General features: G+C 39.9%; 1 protein-coding gene across 1 annotated transcript in view; it reads right to left on the bottom strand.

Annotated features, from left to right (window-relative positions):
• HECW2 (HECT, C2 and WW domain containing E3 ubiquitin protein ligase 2) overlaps window positions 1–16,542 on the bottom strand; it is a 189,829-nt gene that overhangs the window by 76,899 nt on the left and 96,388 nt on the right. The window contains exons 5-8 of the mRNA XM_087707644.1: window positions 14,917–14,989; window positions 12,006–12,175; window positions 10,121–10,263; window positions 2,542–2,642 (exon numbers count right to left, since the gene is read on the bottom strand). Coding sequence (XP_087563770.1) covers window positions 2,542–2,642; window positions 10,121–10,263; window positions 12,006–12,175; window positions 14,917–14,989 — 487 coding nt within the window. The remainder of the gene's footprint in view (window positions 1–2,541; window positions 2,643–10,120; window positions 10,264–12,005; window positions 12,176–14,916; window positions 14,990–16,542) is intronic.

Here is a 16,542-nt window from a genome sequence, read left to right as displayed (position 1 = left end):
CCCATCCGGTCACATGGGCGGCAAGCCACTCCCACAAAGGAGGCCACACCCACAGAGTAGGTTCGAACAATTTTTGAAACCCACCACTGATGCATAAGCACATCAGCATGCCTATCATCCCTGTCCTAATATTCCCTTGTATTCGTATTCATTCCATATATTCATAATCATGTTTATACTTAATTCTCTAACTGACAACTGACAAGTATAGCACTTTGTCAGAACAGAATGCATAGGATTTCTAAGCTCTCGGTCTTGAATGAAGAATTTAAAGAGGAAATAGCACAGAAGTTATACATGAAGTACTTTGGGTGAAATATAACATCATGCGAATAGATTTTTACTGCTATCTATGCCGATAGTTATTCCTTTCTTTGCATCTACTGCAAATCTTCAGATCATTCTCCAGTTCTTGGCACTATTTTTAATAGATTTTGAGGACCCAAGTGGGTTGCACAAGACAGAAGCAGCACTGGAAACAGTTCTGTGTACAGAACTATACCGATGACTTTCATTTAACATTTCCCTAAATCTCCTTTTAGGAAATACTCTACAATTATGCATTGAACATGATTTCAAGTGGAGCTCCATTCAATACATTGTGCTTCATCTCAGACTCCAATCCAAAACGAGACATGCCTTCCATCAATTAATGTTGGAGCAACACATAATAGTAACTGTGGAGATTCTCCTAGTCATCCAGGGCATCCAGGGTTGTCCCAAAGATGCTTTTTCAAGAGGCAACTGGAGTTTCTGTTTTTTCTTTGAAGATGTTTCGTTTCTCATCCAGGAAGCTTCTTCAGCTCTGAAGAAGCAGCTTTTTGGATGAGAAGTGAAACTTCTTCAAAGAAAAACCAGAAACTCCAGTTGCCTCTTGAAAAAGCACCTTGAAAGACACATAATAGTAAATTCTCTTTTTTCAACAGAATTAGGTTTACTTATAGAAAAATTGCAGGCTGCCAAGTTTCAGAGTAATAGACAACGAAGCACAATGATTAGAAAGCCCCTGTCTGCTACAGTGGAGAGGCAGCAGTAGACATGAGAGAATGGTGAAGAGTATATGAAGGACCATCACAGCTCCAAGTAAACTGGTAGCTATAATTGAATATGGAGAAAGTGCTTATATTGGGCTACTGCACTACTTGTATTCTCATACATAACAATTATATAATTAGCTGCATGCAGTACCAGCATATCCACATAAATATGGTTCCCTAAAAGACAACAGAGGCCACAAATAACAAATTACTTTAGTGTGATTAGGAAACAAACTTGACCTACTTCCTTTTTTTTTCAATTCTAACATTTTAAGGAGAAGCAGGAGCAATGCAATTGTTTTAAGATTCCTGGTTTTTTTTTTATCACTTTACAGGGACTTTCTTAACCTACAAAATCAGTTTGCACATCCTTAACCATACACTTTTGAATGCAGACAGAAATTTCTAGTAGGTAAATAATAATTGAGGAAGAAAGAAGAAATTAAAACAGATCTTGAATGGGCAAGCGTTTGTATATGTGGTAAAGGAGAAGTGGAAGATAATTCACATGTACTATTACACTGCGAGCTATACAGAGCTTGTAGGTCTGTATATATTCTCCCCTTATTAGAGAGATTGCCAGGGAGGGCAGACAATTTTTATCTAGGCTTTCTCCTCCAGGACACTAACACGGTTACCACGTATGCAGTGGCAAAGTTCTGTGCTGCTGCGATGTCCATAAGAAAAAAATTGGCTACAGAAGTATAGTACCATCTTGTACCAATTATCTGGACATACCTTTAACAATCTTTGGACCATGATGTTATTATCCACTTTTAATGTAAATACTTTTAATTATATTTTAATGTTAGTATTTTTAATATAGTGTAAAAACAAATGTATATTGCTGGTCTTTGACCGTAATAAAGATCTTACTTACTTACCTAAAAGCTTCTTAGAAAACGCCATTGCCATAGTCATTAAATTCCAATGTTAAAAATCCAGGTTCCACCACAAAAGCGCGTAGGACAAAATCGCGCTCGACAAAAGCGCGCTGTGACGTCATCACAGCGCGACGAAAAAGTTCGAAAAATGTAAAAATAAAGCGAAAACCTTACCCTAAGCCCCCCAAACCTAACCCTAAACCTAACCCTAACCCTAACCCTTAACCTAACCCTAAACCTAACCCTAAACCTAACCGTTAAAGTAACAAAAAACGTAACGCTAACCCTTAACCTAACCCTAACGCTAACGCTAATGCTCTAAAGCTAACCCTAACCCTTAACCTAACCCTAACCCTAACCCTAAACCTAACCCTTACCTTTAAGTGAATCGGCTTGCTTTAATTTAATTTTTATTAATTTTTATTTGAATTTTTCGATCTTTTTCGTCGCGCTGTGATGACGTCAAAGGCGCGATTTTGTCGATCGCGCTTTTGTCGTCCGCGCTTTTGACGGGTCACGAAAATCCAAATTAGTCAAAGTTCACCCTAACATTCTGTGAACACTACTCAAGTCATAAAACTCTAACAACAAACATGTTTGTAGATACTTCAAGATCTTACCTTCATGAAGAGAAGATGTAATCTCTACCTTGAACTGAAGACACCCACTCACATGGTCTGCCGGTAGCCTTCTGCCAAGGTTATAACTGAGAACCTGATCTCTGCAAAAGGGAACCGTGTATGAATATTTCTATTCTGCTTTCTGTAACTTTCAATATGTTTTAACTAGCTGAGGGAAATGGGGATGTTTCCCAGATGTGTCACATACCTCCATCACCCCATTGGCTGGATTTGGGAGGAAAGGAGCATACAAGAACACAAAGCCGTGACCCGACAAATGCGCGCACGACAAAAGCGCGCCGACAAAACCGTGGCGAGAAAACCGCGACATCAAAATCGCGCCCACAACAGCGCCCCGACAAAACCGTGCCCACAAAAGGGCGATTAGGGTTAAGGTAAGGGTTAGGGTTAGGTTCAGGGTTAGGTTCAGGGTTAGGTTTAGGTTTAGGTTTAGGCTTATTACGTTGTTTTAGCGTTGTTTGTTGAAGGCGCGCTTTTGTCGGCATGCAATTTTGACATCACGGTTTTCTCACGCGGTTTTGTCAGCGAGCTTTTGTCATGCGCGCATTTGTCGGTGAACCCCCAAAGCTTATAGCGAAGAGAATACTTTCTGACTGGGCCAATAGTTTTATTTTTCAGTGTTAAAATTCCCGCACAAACAAAAAAGCTACACTGATCCAACTGAGGATAATGTCACCAAAGCAGACTGATAATGCACGTGTCATTGGAGATACTTGTGTATTCTCAGAACTTGCAACTCGGTAACAAGCATCAGGATTTCATGCAGTAATGGCTCCTCGGGAAAATAAAGATGGTTTTCACCAAGTTCTTCTCAAATTCAAATAAAACTTCAGCTGAAGAATTCCTAGCTTCCCTTATTCTTTCTAGCTTCCATTTTCATGCATAGCAAACATACAAGATGCTTTTTATGATGGGGGAGGAGGAGGAGGGGGAGGATTATATTGGATCCAGATCAGGGGTGGGTTTCAGGCGGTTCGTGGCGGTCCCCGCAAACCGGTTGGTCGGCGAACCCAGAAGTAAGTAACTTCCGGGAACGCCGAAGGATCCACCCGCCCGCCCGCGTTTCTTACCCAGTTTTGACGAGTTCTGCGCTTCCACGCATGCGCAGAACGCATACAGGGCCTGCGCGATCCTCCAGAAGCAGCTGGAGCATCGCACAGGCACTAGTACGCATGCGTGCACTGCGCGCGTGCACGAGGACGCCGCCGGCCCCATTCCAACCGAGCCGGTTGGAACGGGGCGAGAAACCCACCCCTGATCCAGATCCATTATAGTCGCAGGGTTAATATGTTTTCCCACTATGGAAAACCCCATTAGGGCTGTGCTGCTGTGTTGTACAGGAGGTTTTACTGCCTACCAATAAAACATGGCAAGACAGGGAACGTGGTTATCTTTGCAATAATTCAACATGTTCCTTCTTTTGGGGTGGGGTATTCAAAGTAAGAGACAAGAAAGGAGCATTACAACCCTCTCTCTCTCTCATACACACACACACACACTCATGTGTGTACACTTGTACCTATATCTCTTCCTCTCTTCTTCCCTCAAGTAATTGTTGTCTCCTAGTAACTGCCTGGATTTGGCCCTGTGTTTTCCCACTACCTCCTTCCCAGGGCCTGAGAGAATGTGACTATTCAAAGTCATCCAGCTGGCTTTGTGCCTAAAGCAGGCCTAGAACTTACAGTCCCCTGATTTCTAACCTGTACTTTAATCCCCCACACCAAACTGGCTCTCTTAACAGTATAATGCTATCAGTGGTGGGTTTCAAAAATTGCTTGAACCTACTCTGTGGGTGTGGCCTCCTTTGTGGGAGTGGCTTGCCACCCATGTGACCGGATGGGAGTGGCTTGCCGCCCATGTGACCGGATATGAAATTATGAATTAGTGCTTAGGTCGGTCCAAGTAGCTATTCAGAAACTCTGGCATTGAAGCATGCAAGTCTTAAAGCTGTCAGGTTACAAGATCCTTGCACCCCTAACCCTTTAGAAAAAAAACTAGGGGTCTTCAAACCTGACAGCTTTAAGACTTGTGGACTTCAACTCCCAGAATTCCTCCTCCAGTCACGTTGGCTCAGGAACTCTGGCATTGAAGCATGCAAGTCTTAAAGCTGTCAAGTTACAAGATCCTTGCAGTGGTGGGTTTCAAAACCTCAAAGAGGTTTTTGGAACCTCTTCTGTAGGTGTGGCCTGCTTTCCGGGTCCACTGGTGGAACCTCTTCTAACCGGTTCGGTAGATTTGACGAACCGGTTCTACCGAATAGGTGCGAACTGGTAGGAACCCACCTCTGAATGCTATGCTAAAAAAGTAAAACATGCCCTTGAGAAGACCCAATAATTAGATGGGCACATCCATACCATTCCCTTGGTGCCAGTTATGGAAGTATCTTGCCTTCCTGTAGTTGTTATCCTGGTTTTTAGTTTCCTAATCCAGGTTGCAGTTAACAATGATGTCAAACCCTACTATTAAAGGCCTGATCCTGCTTAGCTTTTGAACAAAGACAGGCTTGACCTGAGGCTGATACCTGTTGATCATACTACACTTAAAGAGCCGAGGTGGCGCAGTGGTTAGGGTGCAGTACTGCAGGCCACTTCAGCTGACTGTTATCTGCAGTTCAGTGGTTCAAATCTCACCGGCTCAAGGTTGACTCAGCCTTCCATCCTTCCAAGGTGGGTGAAATGAGGACCCAGACTGTGGGGGCGATATGCTGACTCTGTAAACGCCTTAGAGAGGGCTGAAAGCCCTATAAAGCGGTATATAAGTCTAACTGCTATTGCTACTGCTATTGCTACATATATTTTGTAACATTTGATTGGGTTAGATATATAATTGGCAATAAAAACTTTGTTGAAAGATCAAGCACAAAATAAAGGAGAATGACAGATAGAAAAAGATAAAACCAATCAAAATAATTTGATATTTGTATCTAGCACGCACAATACATTCTTATGTGAAACAGATTTAACCATTGAAAATTTCATGAAGCATTAATTCAAACACTGTAGGTACTTATAGCATAGAAAAGAAAAATGCCACGATGAATGAATTAATGAATGATCATACATTTTTTAAATAACTTTTAAAAAATTAGGTTGTATAATTAAATGTTTCACCATCTTGTATAAACATCTCCTTGCCCACGGCTGTAATAAGGATATTTATCATTTCCTCATCTAAACATTACACATTTTATTTTAGATACAGAATTTAACATGCATATTTTTCTTGTCCATATGACCAACGGTAATACCAATATTTTATTTAATTAAATCTTAGTGAAAAGCATAATATTTAACAAGATACTTAGCCATTTAACAATTCCTGATTCTGAAATTTTGCCACATTCCCAACAAGGAATTCTCCCAAGGCATTTGAATTAGAGCTTCTTCTAAAGGTAACAACTCTATGATCAAGTCTAAAAATTGTGGGAGACAGACTAAGCCATTACTACCTTTTACTGGATGACTTAAGTTCTCAAATTCCATTAATATAACTTGCCTTGAATAAATGTTGATATCAGGGTAAAGATTTATATATTTAGTTTATATATTATTATTATATAAATAATAGTATTTCTGATCAGTTCCTGATTTTTCCAGATCGCTTGTACTCAGTGGTGGGTTTCAAAATTTTTTAGAACCTCTTCTGTAGGTGTGGCCTGCTTTGTGGGAGTGGCTTGTGTCCAGGTGGGAGTGGCTTGCCAACCACGTGACTGGGTGGGTATGGCCAACTTGTAAAATGTGGTGAAACTCACTTAACAACGCTCTTGCTTAGCAACCAAAATGTTGCCTCAGAAACTCTGGCATTTGAAGCATGCAAGTCTTAAAGCTGTCAAGTTACAAGACCCTTGCACCACTAACCCTTTAGGAAAAAAAACCCCAGGGGTGTTCAAACTTGACAGCTTTAAGACTTGTGGACTTCAACTCCCAGAATTCCTCCTCTCGCTCTTCATCTTGATGATGTGCGGACAGGCGGGGGGAGAGAGCTGGAACCGGTTCGAAATGGCATTGTAGATTTGTGGAACCTCTTCTATAGAAGAGGTTAGAACTGGCAGGAACCCACCCCTGCTTGTACTGTACTGCAATGAGCTGTTCAATGTACACTTTGAACAGAATGTGATTTGGGCTGATATAGATAGATAGATAGATAGATAGATAGATAGATAGATAGATAGATAGATAGATAGATAGATAGATAGATAGATAGATGATAGATAGAGATAAAGATAGAGCTAGAGATAGAGGTGTGTGTGTGTGTGTGTGTGTGTGTGTATGTATCAATGCATGTGTACAATATATTCAAAATGTGCAGTATATTCAAAGTGAAACAGCCAGTACCTCAGGGAGCAATTTCATGTGACCACAAGATGGCAGTCAAAATCCACAAACCAAACGGAACTCACTGATATCTCTGAGAAAGCATTTTATGGATATGTAAGAAACTCTTCCCATTAATCTCTTTTTTTAAATATGAACCTAGTTAGAATCCAGTCAGGTCTTATTAATGAATATTTCAATATTAAAAATACTGTGCTGGAAGAAGTCACCAGCATCAGCTTGCAGATCATAATAATATTCCAGCAAACAGTACTAAGTAAAAAAGATCTCCAAGGTGAACACTCCAGATCTTAACATCTTGTGAATGATTAAATAATATCCCAAATTCTTCCTAATTAATAATTATACTGTAGCATTCAGTAGTGTGCAAATTTATTAAAAACACGTCTGTTTGACTAGCACAGCACAATTTTGAATTCTAGTTTAGAATACAGTTGCTGAAGCAAAAAAAATATAACATGAAAAAAAAGTTTGAAAGTTTGGAAACTTTACTTTTTAGGGCATCACGAAGTATTTTCCTGCTAAAGCTTTGACCAAAGTTTAACGAAGAATCCTGAATGTTTTAGAAAACCACAGCATCTAACTGGCTCTGTGGAACACTCATTTTGTAGGCCAACATAGCTTAAGTAACCTGTTCTTTCTTTTCAAATCTGCAATGTATTTTTCTTACCTGCGTCAACAACATCACTTGGGAAAAGCTGATAATTGTTTTCAAACTGAATTTGTCTTTCTCCATATATGCAACGTATTATATTGCTGAGAAAATCTGTGGAAAAGGAGCCATTTGTTTACAAGCTGGTTTGATTCTTAATAGTCACGCAATAGCGTGACAACACTGTGATGAAATAGAAACTTTGTAGAACTGAGGACAGGCATGCCCAAAAGTCCAAAGGAATCGCGCCAAGCTTTTGAGTGGTTGCAGAGTTTCACAATTTCAGAGAGGAGATCCACAGTGGCATTTCACTTACTAAACAGCAACGCGCTTGTTAAATCACAGTTGCACATCTACATGTATGTGTACAAGGCAGTGTGTGCCTGATTAGATGCCTCCTGACAACCAGGTGAAGTGTTCCACAAACTTCAGAATGTTCTGTGTCAGGTGGCTTAGGACCTGGATATCTTCGAAACCGCCTTCTGCCACACACCTCCCTAAGACCGATAAGATCGCACAGGATGGGCCTTCTCCAGGTGCCATCAGCTGGACAATGCCGGCTGGCGACACCTCGGAGTAGGGCCTTCTCTGTTGCCGCTCCGGCCCTATGGAATGAGCTACCCCTAGAGATCCGGACCCTACTCACTCTCATGGCCTTCCGAAAAGCTATTAAGACCTGGCTATTCCGGCAGGCCTGGGGCTGTTGACCTCTGGATTGAGGTCCAACCCCGCTTAGATTGGGTGCATGTTGTGTTTTTTAAATTTGTCGTGTTTTATCTGTTTTTAATTTCTTTTAATCTCTGTTTCTGTAAGCCGCCCGGAGTCCTCCGGGATTGGGCGGCCTATAAATTTGTTAAACAGTTAAAACAGTCTTAATTTTCTAGTAGAAAGACAGAGAACTTTATATTCATTGGACCTACGATATTCCCTGGGAATTTTCTTATGGCTAAATAAAAAGTGGTGCGATATTAGATAAATCCCTGGTTAACATTCTTGTGTGGTAAATCTACAGGATGCAATTCGGCAATTAATTAAGGTACATTAAATGTGTGCCCAAGTAAAACTGTCCGTGTGCCAAACGTGGTGGAGCAGCCATTCCACAAGTCTTATGGGAATTATATCAATCCCTCTAATGAATGCAGCTCATCCAAAAAGAGAAGCAGAAGCAGCACAAATGCAGAGCAACAACAATTCTGGAAAAAAAATCACAGTAGGATCCTAACCTAGAGAGGATCCGGGTGAGGTCCTTCCTGTCTCAGTAGAACACTTAATAGACAATCTATGGAGGTACTGAGTAGCCTGGACTTGCTTTGTGATCTTATCGTAATTAAAGTACTGTAAATATTGCATTTTATGCTCTCTGTTACAAACCCTCCTACTAATTAGTACGTCCCTTTCCTAGAATTTTTATGTAGGTATTTTATCTGACACTTTAGTTTTCAATGTATGATCATTCCCAATGTGACTTACAATGCTTTACATTAGTTTTTCACCCGATACACAGGGCCGGATTTTCCTATAGGCTAACTAGGCTTCAGCCTAGGGCCTCGAGATCAAGAGGGGCCTACATTCAAATTGTTAGCAAAATTAAAATTACACTATTCTAAAAACAGTGAACACTAAAACACTGAACCGAAAATAAGGAGAAATTCTACGCATATGACTAATAAACAAACATAAAAAGGTATTGGTTAAGATCGTTCCAGCGCCGCAGCAATTGGGGAGCCCGCCCACGTTCCCGGCACCAGCGGTCGGTCGAGAGGCGCGGCTGCTCCCAGTAGCCACCCCGTCGACGCGGAGCCCACCAGCAGCCAGGCAGGTGAGGCCGAGGGGGCCGAGATGGGCAGCTGAGTGCAGCAGGGGAGGCGGCTGGCCTCGCTGCCTTTGCCGCAGAGCAGAGCAGAGCCGCTCTCCGTCGGGAGGCCAGCTATATATATATATTGATATATATCACAGTAATGATGTATTTTATTGTCTCTCATGTAATTTACAAACTTAAAAATGGGAGGTGAAAGGGCCTCATAAGTGGAATAGCCTAGGGCCTCTTTTCATCTAAATCCGGCCTTGCCTATACAGCAACACATCTTCAAACAGATTCTTAATGTATATTAAACTTTAACATCAGCTATGTTTGATTAATACCTTGCTCTATACAGTTGTTTGAGAAGCAAATTAACTTTAGAAATGTATTGAACTGTTGATTGGGAAAAATAATTTTGAACTCACAAAGTTATCTGTAGAGAGTATATATATATTCATTCTAACCTTACCGAATTTAATCTCATCTTTTCAACAATAAAATATTTGAAACCAGACAAATAATGTTGTCAATAAATTTGCACACTTCTGTACGAACCTGTGACTTATAATTCAGCACATTTTAATTAAAAAAAAACTTGTTGAAATGGTATATGAGGGGCTGTGTTGAAAGAATGAAACAATATATAAGTAAAAAAATTAAGAATTGTAAATAAAATAAATTGACACCAAATATTTAAGTCTTTTAAAGGAAAAGAATCTTCCCTTTCCTTCAGATAGGTTTAAAATGAACAAAGAAAACATATTCATTTACCCTATTGCATGTCTTTCCAATAGTCTCTGCACAGGTATAGTGAGCTTTCCAAGAAAACGCTTGATGATAGGACGACTTTTGGCAAATTTATCTTTGATTTCGATTTCCAAGACATCAGTCAAAAGTGCTACAAAAGAATATTTCTGCAAACATAAAATATATATGCATCCATATTTCATAAAACATGCAATGAATATATATATATATATATATATATATATATATATATATATATATATATATATATATATATATATATATTGTTCAGCAATACTTATTCCTATACAAGCATCAATTACCATAATCCAGATTTCACAAATATCTATTGGCAACAGTTTGAGACGATTGTTTAAACAGGAAAATTAGAAAACATTTAGCCACAAAGACTTCACATAAGCATGAATTTAGTGGTGTGTTACAAAAATACATCTCCATTAGAAAGAACATTCTATGTTTTGTCACCAATCTTCCCTTAATGACTGGGAGCTATCAGATTCTGATATTAAAAAGTGGTACCAATAAAATACTCTTACAGCCATGTTTCATGACTAGGATTAGGCACTCTTGTTAGAATGCAGTGTTTCGTTTTCTCCAAACGTAACATTTTTCATAAACAAGTTTATGAAACAGTTCCAATTTTGTCTCATCAGTGCGCAAAATCTTGTTCCAATAGCCTGCTAGATCATCTGGGCAGTCTCTAATAAATTTAGACAGGTGGCAATGTGTTTTCTGGAAAACAGTGGTTTCTTCCTCAATATTATCCTACAACTACGGCTCTTGGTTCAATGTTTTGCATATGTTAGATTCTTGAACACTGGCATCAGATAATGTAAGAATGGCCTGTAGATCTTTTGTCATTACTCTAGAGTTTGGTTTGGTTTGTTTTTATTGGTCTTGTATGCCGCCCACTCCCGAAGGACTCCGGGCGGCTTACAATAAAAAGGGAAGGGGGATAAATAAGACAATACAAAATTTAAAATACAACAACATTCACAATTAAAGTGGGGCTGGATACTTCAACAGCCCCAGGCCTGCCAGAACAGCCAGAACTTAGTAGCTTTACGGAAGGCCGGGAGGGTAGTAAGGGTCCGGATCTCAACGGGGAGGACGTTCCAGAGGGCCGGAGCTGCAACAGAGAAGGCCCTCCCCCGGGGGGTCGCCAGCCAGCATTGGCTGGCAGATGGAATCCGGAGAAGGCCAAGTCTGTGCGATCGAATCGATCTTTGGGAGGTACCGTAATTGGCAGAGTTCTTTACAACCTCCCATAAGCATCTTGCTTTTGCAATGATTTTTGTTTGATAAACAAGTTTGGGGAAAGTGACAATGATGCTGCATTTTCTCTATTTGTAGATTATATCTCTATCTTGAATTTACAAAAGCCAAAGTCTTTGGTGGCAACAGACTTATAGCGCATTTCAACCTAAGAGACCACTTTTTCTGAGGTCTGCAGTGTCACCGAGAGCCAATTCTATGGTGGCCACTCAACAGGTGTATATGTGGAGGGGAGATTAGTAGGGAATAGGCCTCTCAAATTCTCACTTGATTGTTTTCTGACTGAATGGAACATCTCAATTAAACCCCTTAGACCTTCACATATTCACATATTTTCACCAAAAAAGATGGTGAATTTGATGCCTCAATATATTCAATAAAAACATTAGGACTTAATAAACTCTGACCATATTGTAAATGTACTGCAGGATTACAAACAGCTCTAAAGGGTTGCAAACTTTCTCTTTTCACTTTATGTCCAGGTAAATATCATTTAAAATTACACTCTGCTTCTGTACCTAACATGAACCAATAGCTATAAGCAAGAACATAATAATCTGGTGACCAAGTAATCGTACCACAGCTTTAAGTTTTCTTCAGAACCATTTATTACCTCTCTATGCCAAATAGGATTAGTTGTATTACTGATGATATTGGACCGCCTTTCCTGCCCGTGGTGTGCAAATGTAGGAAACGTTTTCTTTTTTCCAGGCTGAATGGACATCTTTAGATAAGGGTCAGGATTGAAGAACATTCCTTTTTTAAGTCCAATGGCCCGAATATCTTTGAAAGAAAAAGCGAAAAAAAGAAGAACAGAGAATAATAATAATAATACAAGAAATATAGGTAGTCCTAAACTTACGACCACAATTGAGCTCAACATTTCTGTTGTTAAGTGAGATGTTTGTTAAGTGAATTTTGCCCCATTTTATGACCTTTCTTGCCACAGTTGTTAAGGGAATCACTCAGAGGTGGGTTCCTACCAGTTCGCACCTATTCGGTAGAACCGGTTCATCAAATCTACCGAACCGGTTAGAAGAAGTTCCACCAGTGGACCCGGAAAGCAGGCCACACCTACAGAAGAGGTTCCAAATTTTTTTGAAACCCACCACTGGTCCTTGGAGATGATTATTCTACACTATCATGCTCCTATTTATAAAACTCAGTGCCTCTGTGAAAGGTAAGGATGACTACTGCGTTTGTGGTGCAATCAGAACATTGCGTGTGTTGAAGTTGTTTTAACGCAAACCAAAGATGCCTTTTAAAAAACAAGTTTACATCATATTCTTATGCATGCCAGTGCTGTGTGTGAGGTAATTTAAGGTGGTTCTGACAAGTGTCGTCGGCATCTTCATATCCGGTCACATGGGCAGCAAGCCACTCCCATCCGGTCACATGGGCGGCAAGCCACTCCCACAAAGGAGGCCACACCCACAGAATAGGTTCGAACAATTTTTGAAACCCACCACTGGAATCACTGTAATTGTCAAATTAGTGTAACATGTTAAGTGAATCTGGCTTCTTCTGCTTGTCAGAAGGTCATAAAAGGGGATCGCATAACTCCAGAGCACTGAAACTGTCATAAATATGAGTCAGTTGCCAAGTATCTAAATTTTGATCACGTGATCATGGGGGGTGCTGTAACCATCGTAAGTGTGAAATAAGGCCATAAGCCACTTTTTCAGTACAGTTGTAACTTTGGATGGCCACGAAACGAACTGTGGTAGATCAGGGACCACCTGTATATCAAGCATACTTGCTTAAAAAATATTTTTCCAATCTATCATTAAGTGTTCCAACAACATAACACTTTGCTTTTATATAGATTTACTGGTCACACTAGCAGGGAATTGTGAAAGCTGAACACATAGCTGAAGGATATCATGTTGAGTAATGCTGCTACAGAAAATTCACTGCTTGTGTTAAATTTGTTTATCCCACTGAGTTGGTGAGTACAAAATTGAACCTTCTCATGGACATACTACTGTTTGAACATATATGCCAAAGCCATTCAAAATGATGAACTAGCACTATGACATCTTAGTTCGAAAAAAGCCCCAAAGTGATCTGTACCCATTAGTAATTTGTGTTGATGCATCATTTTCCCCAATGGGGAAGCAGCTAACCTTGCAGAAGTATAACGACAGCTATCAGTCAAAGATAAACATTGTGTTCAAGTATTTTTTTTAAAAAAAATGGTTGGAATCATTGTGCATGGAGAGGTAGGACGTTGCCATATACATCTAAATAATAACCACAGATCATTGAAGCTTCCATGAATTATACTTAATGAGTTGTTAAGTTAATAAAAGCTAATAAAAGAAAACTAGGGGCAAGCATAACTATTTAAGTATTTAATAAATGTATAGGCCGCCCAATCCCGAAGGACTCCGGGCGGCTTACAGAAATACATTTCCAAAAATAAAAAATTAAAATAGAGAGAATTAAAAAAAAACAGATTAAAAGATCACTTCATACACTCAATCTAGGCGGGGCTGGACCTCATTCATGAGGTCAACAGCCCCAGGCCTGCCGGAATAGCCAGGTTTTGGTAGCCTTTCGGAAGGCCGTGAGAGTGGGAAGGATCCGGATCTCTGGGGGTAGATCATTCCATAGGGTTGGAGTGGCTACAGAGAAGGCCATCCCCCAAGGGGGTCGCCAGACAACATTGTCTGGTCGACGGCACCTGGAGAAGGCCCACACTGTGTGATCTTATCGGCCGTTGGGAGGTATGCGGCAGAAGACGGTCTCGCAACTAATATATTGCTCAAGGATGAAAAATCTTGCTGCAGATTAAAGCAGGAATGGAAAGCCATTTTGACCACCCAAAATTACAAGAGAGAGATTTTAGAACTAATAAATTGAATCCATAACCCCAAAGCAGTCTGGGGAGGGCAGAGAGAGTTGAGAGATCCTTAGCTCTGCCCATAGCAGGCACTGGAAAGATGCATCAGGCTTTTCAAAGGCATTTCCTTTGCTCTCCTTCCCGGCTGTTACTACAACTTGCATCTATAATTGTTATTTGAGCTAAAACATCTGGCTATGTAATTGGGCTACGTAATTCTCATTATTTTTTTCAGAAATCGTTCTTTTATATTTCTCCTCATCCACCGTCTTTTTCACTTCATCATTCGACCAAGGGTCTCTCTCTTCATAATCCTTGTAAACATCTCACTCACAGCCTTCTGTGGCAATTCCTTCCAAGCATCTTCTCTACTCTGTTCACCTTCTAATACTTGTTCATACAGGACTTGGGTTTTCTTCCTGCAGTCATTCTATTTTCAATCCAGTTTCTTTTATTTCTTTCCTTTTTTCCATCTATCTTTAATGTTCTAGTCTCCTGGCTCAAACAATCTGGATCCAATCTATTAATTTCATCGGATATTCTTCTTAAATTTCACTCAAATTTCCACTTAAAATTGAACCATCAAATGTATTTGATTTTTATTCACTCCACAGAACTCCCTATTAAAAAAATTCATAATGCTCTGATTTAAAGGGACAAAAACATAAGCAAAACTTACCTGAGAGTGTAAAACTAATTAATTTTCGGGAGTGCTGACCTGTTGAAGCACCGTCAGTGCCTTCTGCCCCCATCTAAAAGACAAAGAATATTTTATTTTGTATTTTGCAGTTCAAAATATAAGAAAAACCTGAAAAAAACCACCCTTCTAAATATAAAACAAAGTGATTCATCTATTAAATTCTTAAAATACTTTCTATATAGGAATCAAGTTAATTAAGTGCACAATAAATAGGTGAACAAAATGTCCTTTGCTATAATAGAATTACTGAGACAACAGGTGGCTTTTGTCGAATATCAATGTATGTCTTTTTTTTTGTTTTGAAATACCATTTTGGTTTCTGCAGCATACATATTGATTTATTGTTATAAATTACAAGTTAAAGTTTTAGTTATTGTTCTGGTCCAACAGGGGACGAACAGTTGGAGAGAGAAACATCAGTCACTCACAGCAAACTCAGTTGAGCATAGAATCAAAATAGGATTGTGAAAAATATGAGGGAACCAGTGGTGGGTTTCAAAAAATTTTCAAACCTACTCTGTGGGTGTGGCCTCCTTTGTGGGAGTGGCTTGCCGGCCATGTGATCTGGTGGGAGTGGCTTGCCGGCCATGTGTTTTCTCTCTCTCTCTCTTTCTCTTTCTTTCCTTCCTTTTGTCTCTCTGTCCCTTTTTCCTTTTTTTCTTTCATCTCTCTCTCACTTTTTCTTTCTTTTTTTCTTTTTTCTTTATTTATTTCTTCATTTCTTTCTCTTTCTCTCTCTTTGTGAGTCTGTCTGTCTGTGTGTGCATGTGTGTGTCAGTGGTGGGTTTCAAAAATTTTTGGAACCTCTTCTGTAGGTGTGGCCTGCTTTCCGGGTCCACTGGTGGAACCTCTTCTAACCGGTTCGGTAGATTTGACGAACCGGTTCTACCGAACAGGTGCGAACTGGTAGGAACCCACCTCTGGAGGGAACTGTCACAATTGTCAGCCTCTGTTTCGCTTGCATGGTATTTGGGATGGGAAAAATTAGTACAGGAGGATTTGTCAAACGGGGAGTTTTGTTCTCACGCATGCTGATGGCCGATGTTTGGACCTGGTCAAGGCCAACCGTCCTGCATACCAACCTGATGATGCTATTTGGAGATGCAACCCACATGACACCTAAGGGAGATGCAGATTGGGCAAAGGGGTGTGGGTTGTTGGAGGCAGGGGGCTGGGCAAAAGTTTGATACATATGATTTCGCGCTTTTCTGCCTCAGACCTTGCTTTACTTCCCTGCTATCTATTCATAACCAGTAAAAGTACTTTTAATTCCACAAACATTGGAGTGAGAGGTTTCTTTCTTGGTTACTGAGAGAGGCGTGCCTGACAACAATGGTTGAATAAAATCCAAGATGTGCTAAATTTGAAATGTAGAAAATAAAAAAGTCTTAAAATTGAAAGGCTTACAGCAACTAAACATACTCAATGATTCCTGTAGATTATGGAATTTTGATTATCAAACTAAAAACAAAACAGAAAAAGAAATGACTTGGGAATTGTGATTTGGCCTTCTTGCTAGTTAAGCTCTGAACAGCAATACATCTTGTTCCAAATTCCACCCATTGTCTATATCCTTACTGATATACAGAGATTAACTATTATATA

This window comes from Thamnophis sirtalis, unplaced genomic scaffold, assembly GCF_051295495.1.
Source record: "Thamnophis sirtalis isolate CommonGarterSnake01/CBP01778 unplaced genomic scaffold, rThaSir2_p1.2 scaffold_1, whole genome shotgun sequence".
NCBI lineage: Eukaryota > Metazoa > Chordata > Lepidosauria > Squamata > Natricidae > Thamnophis > Thamnophis sirtalis.
Note: the sequence above shows the minus strand (reverse complement) of the source record. Positions and strands in the feature narration are given on the sequence as shown.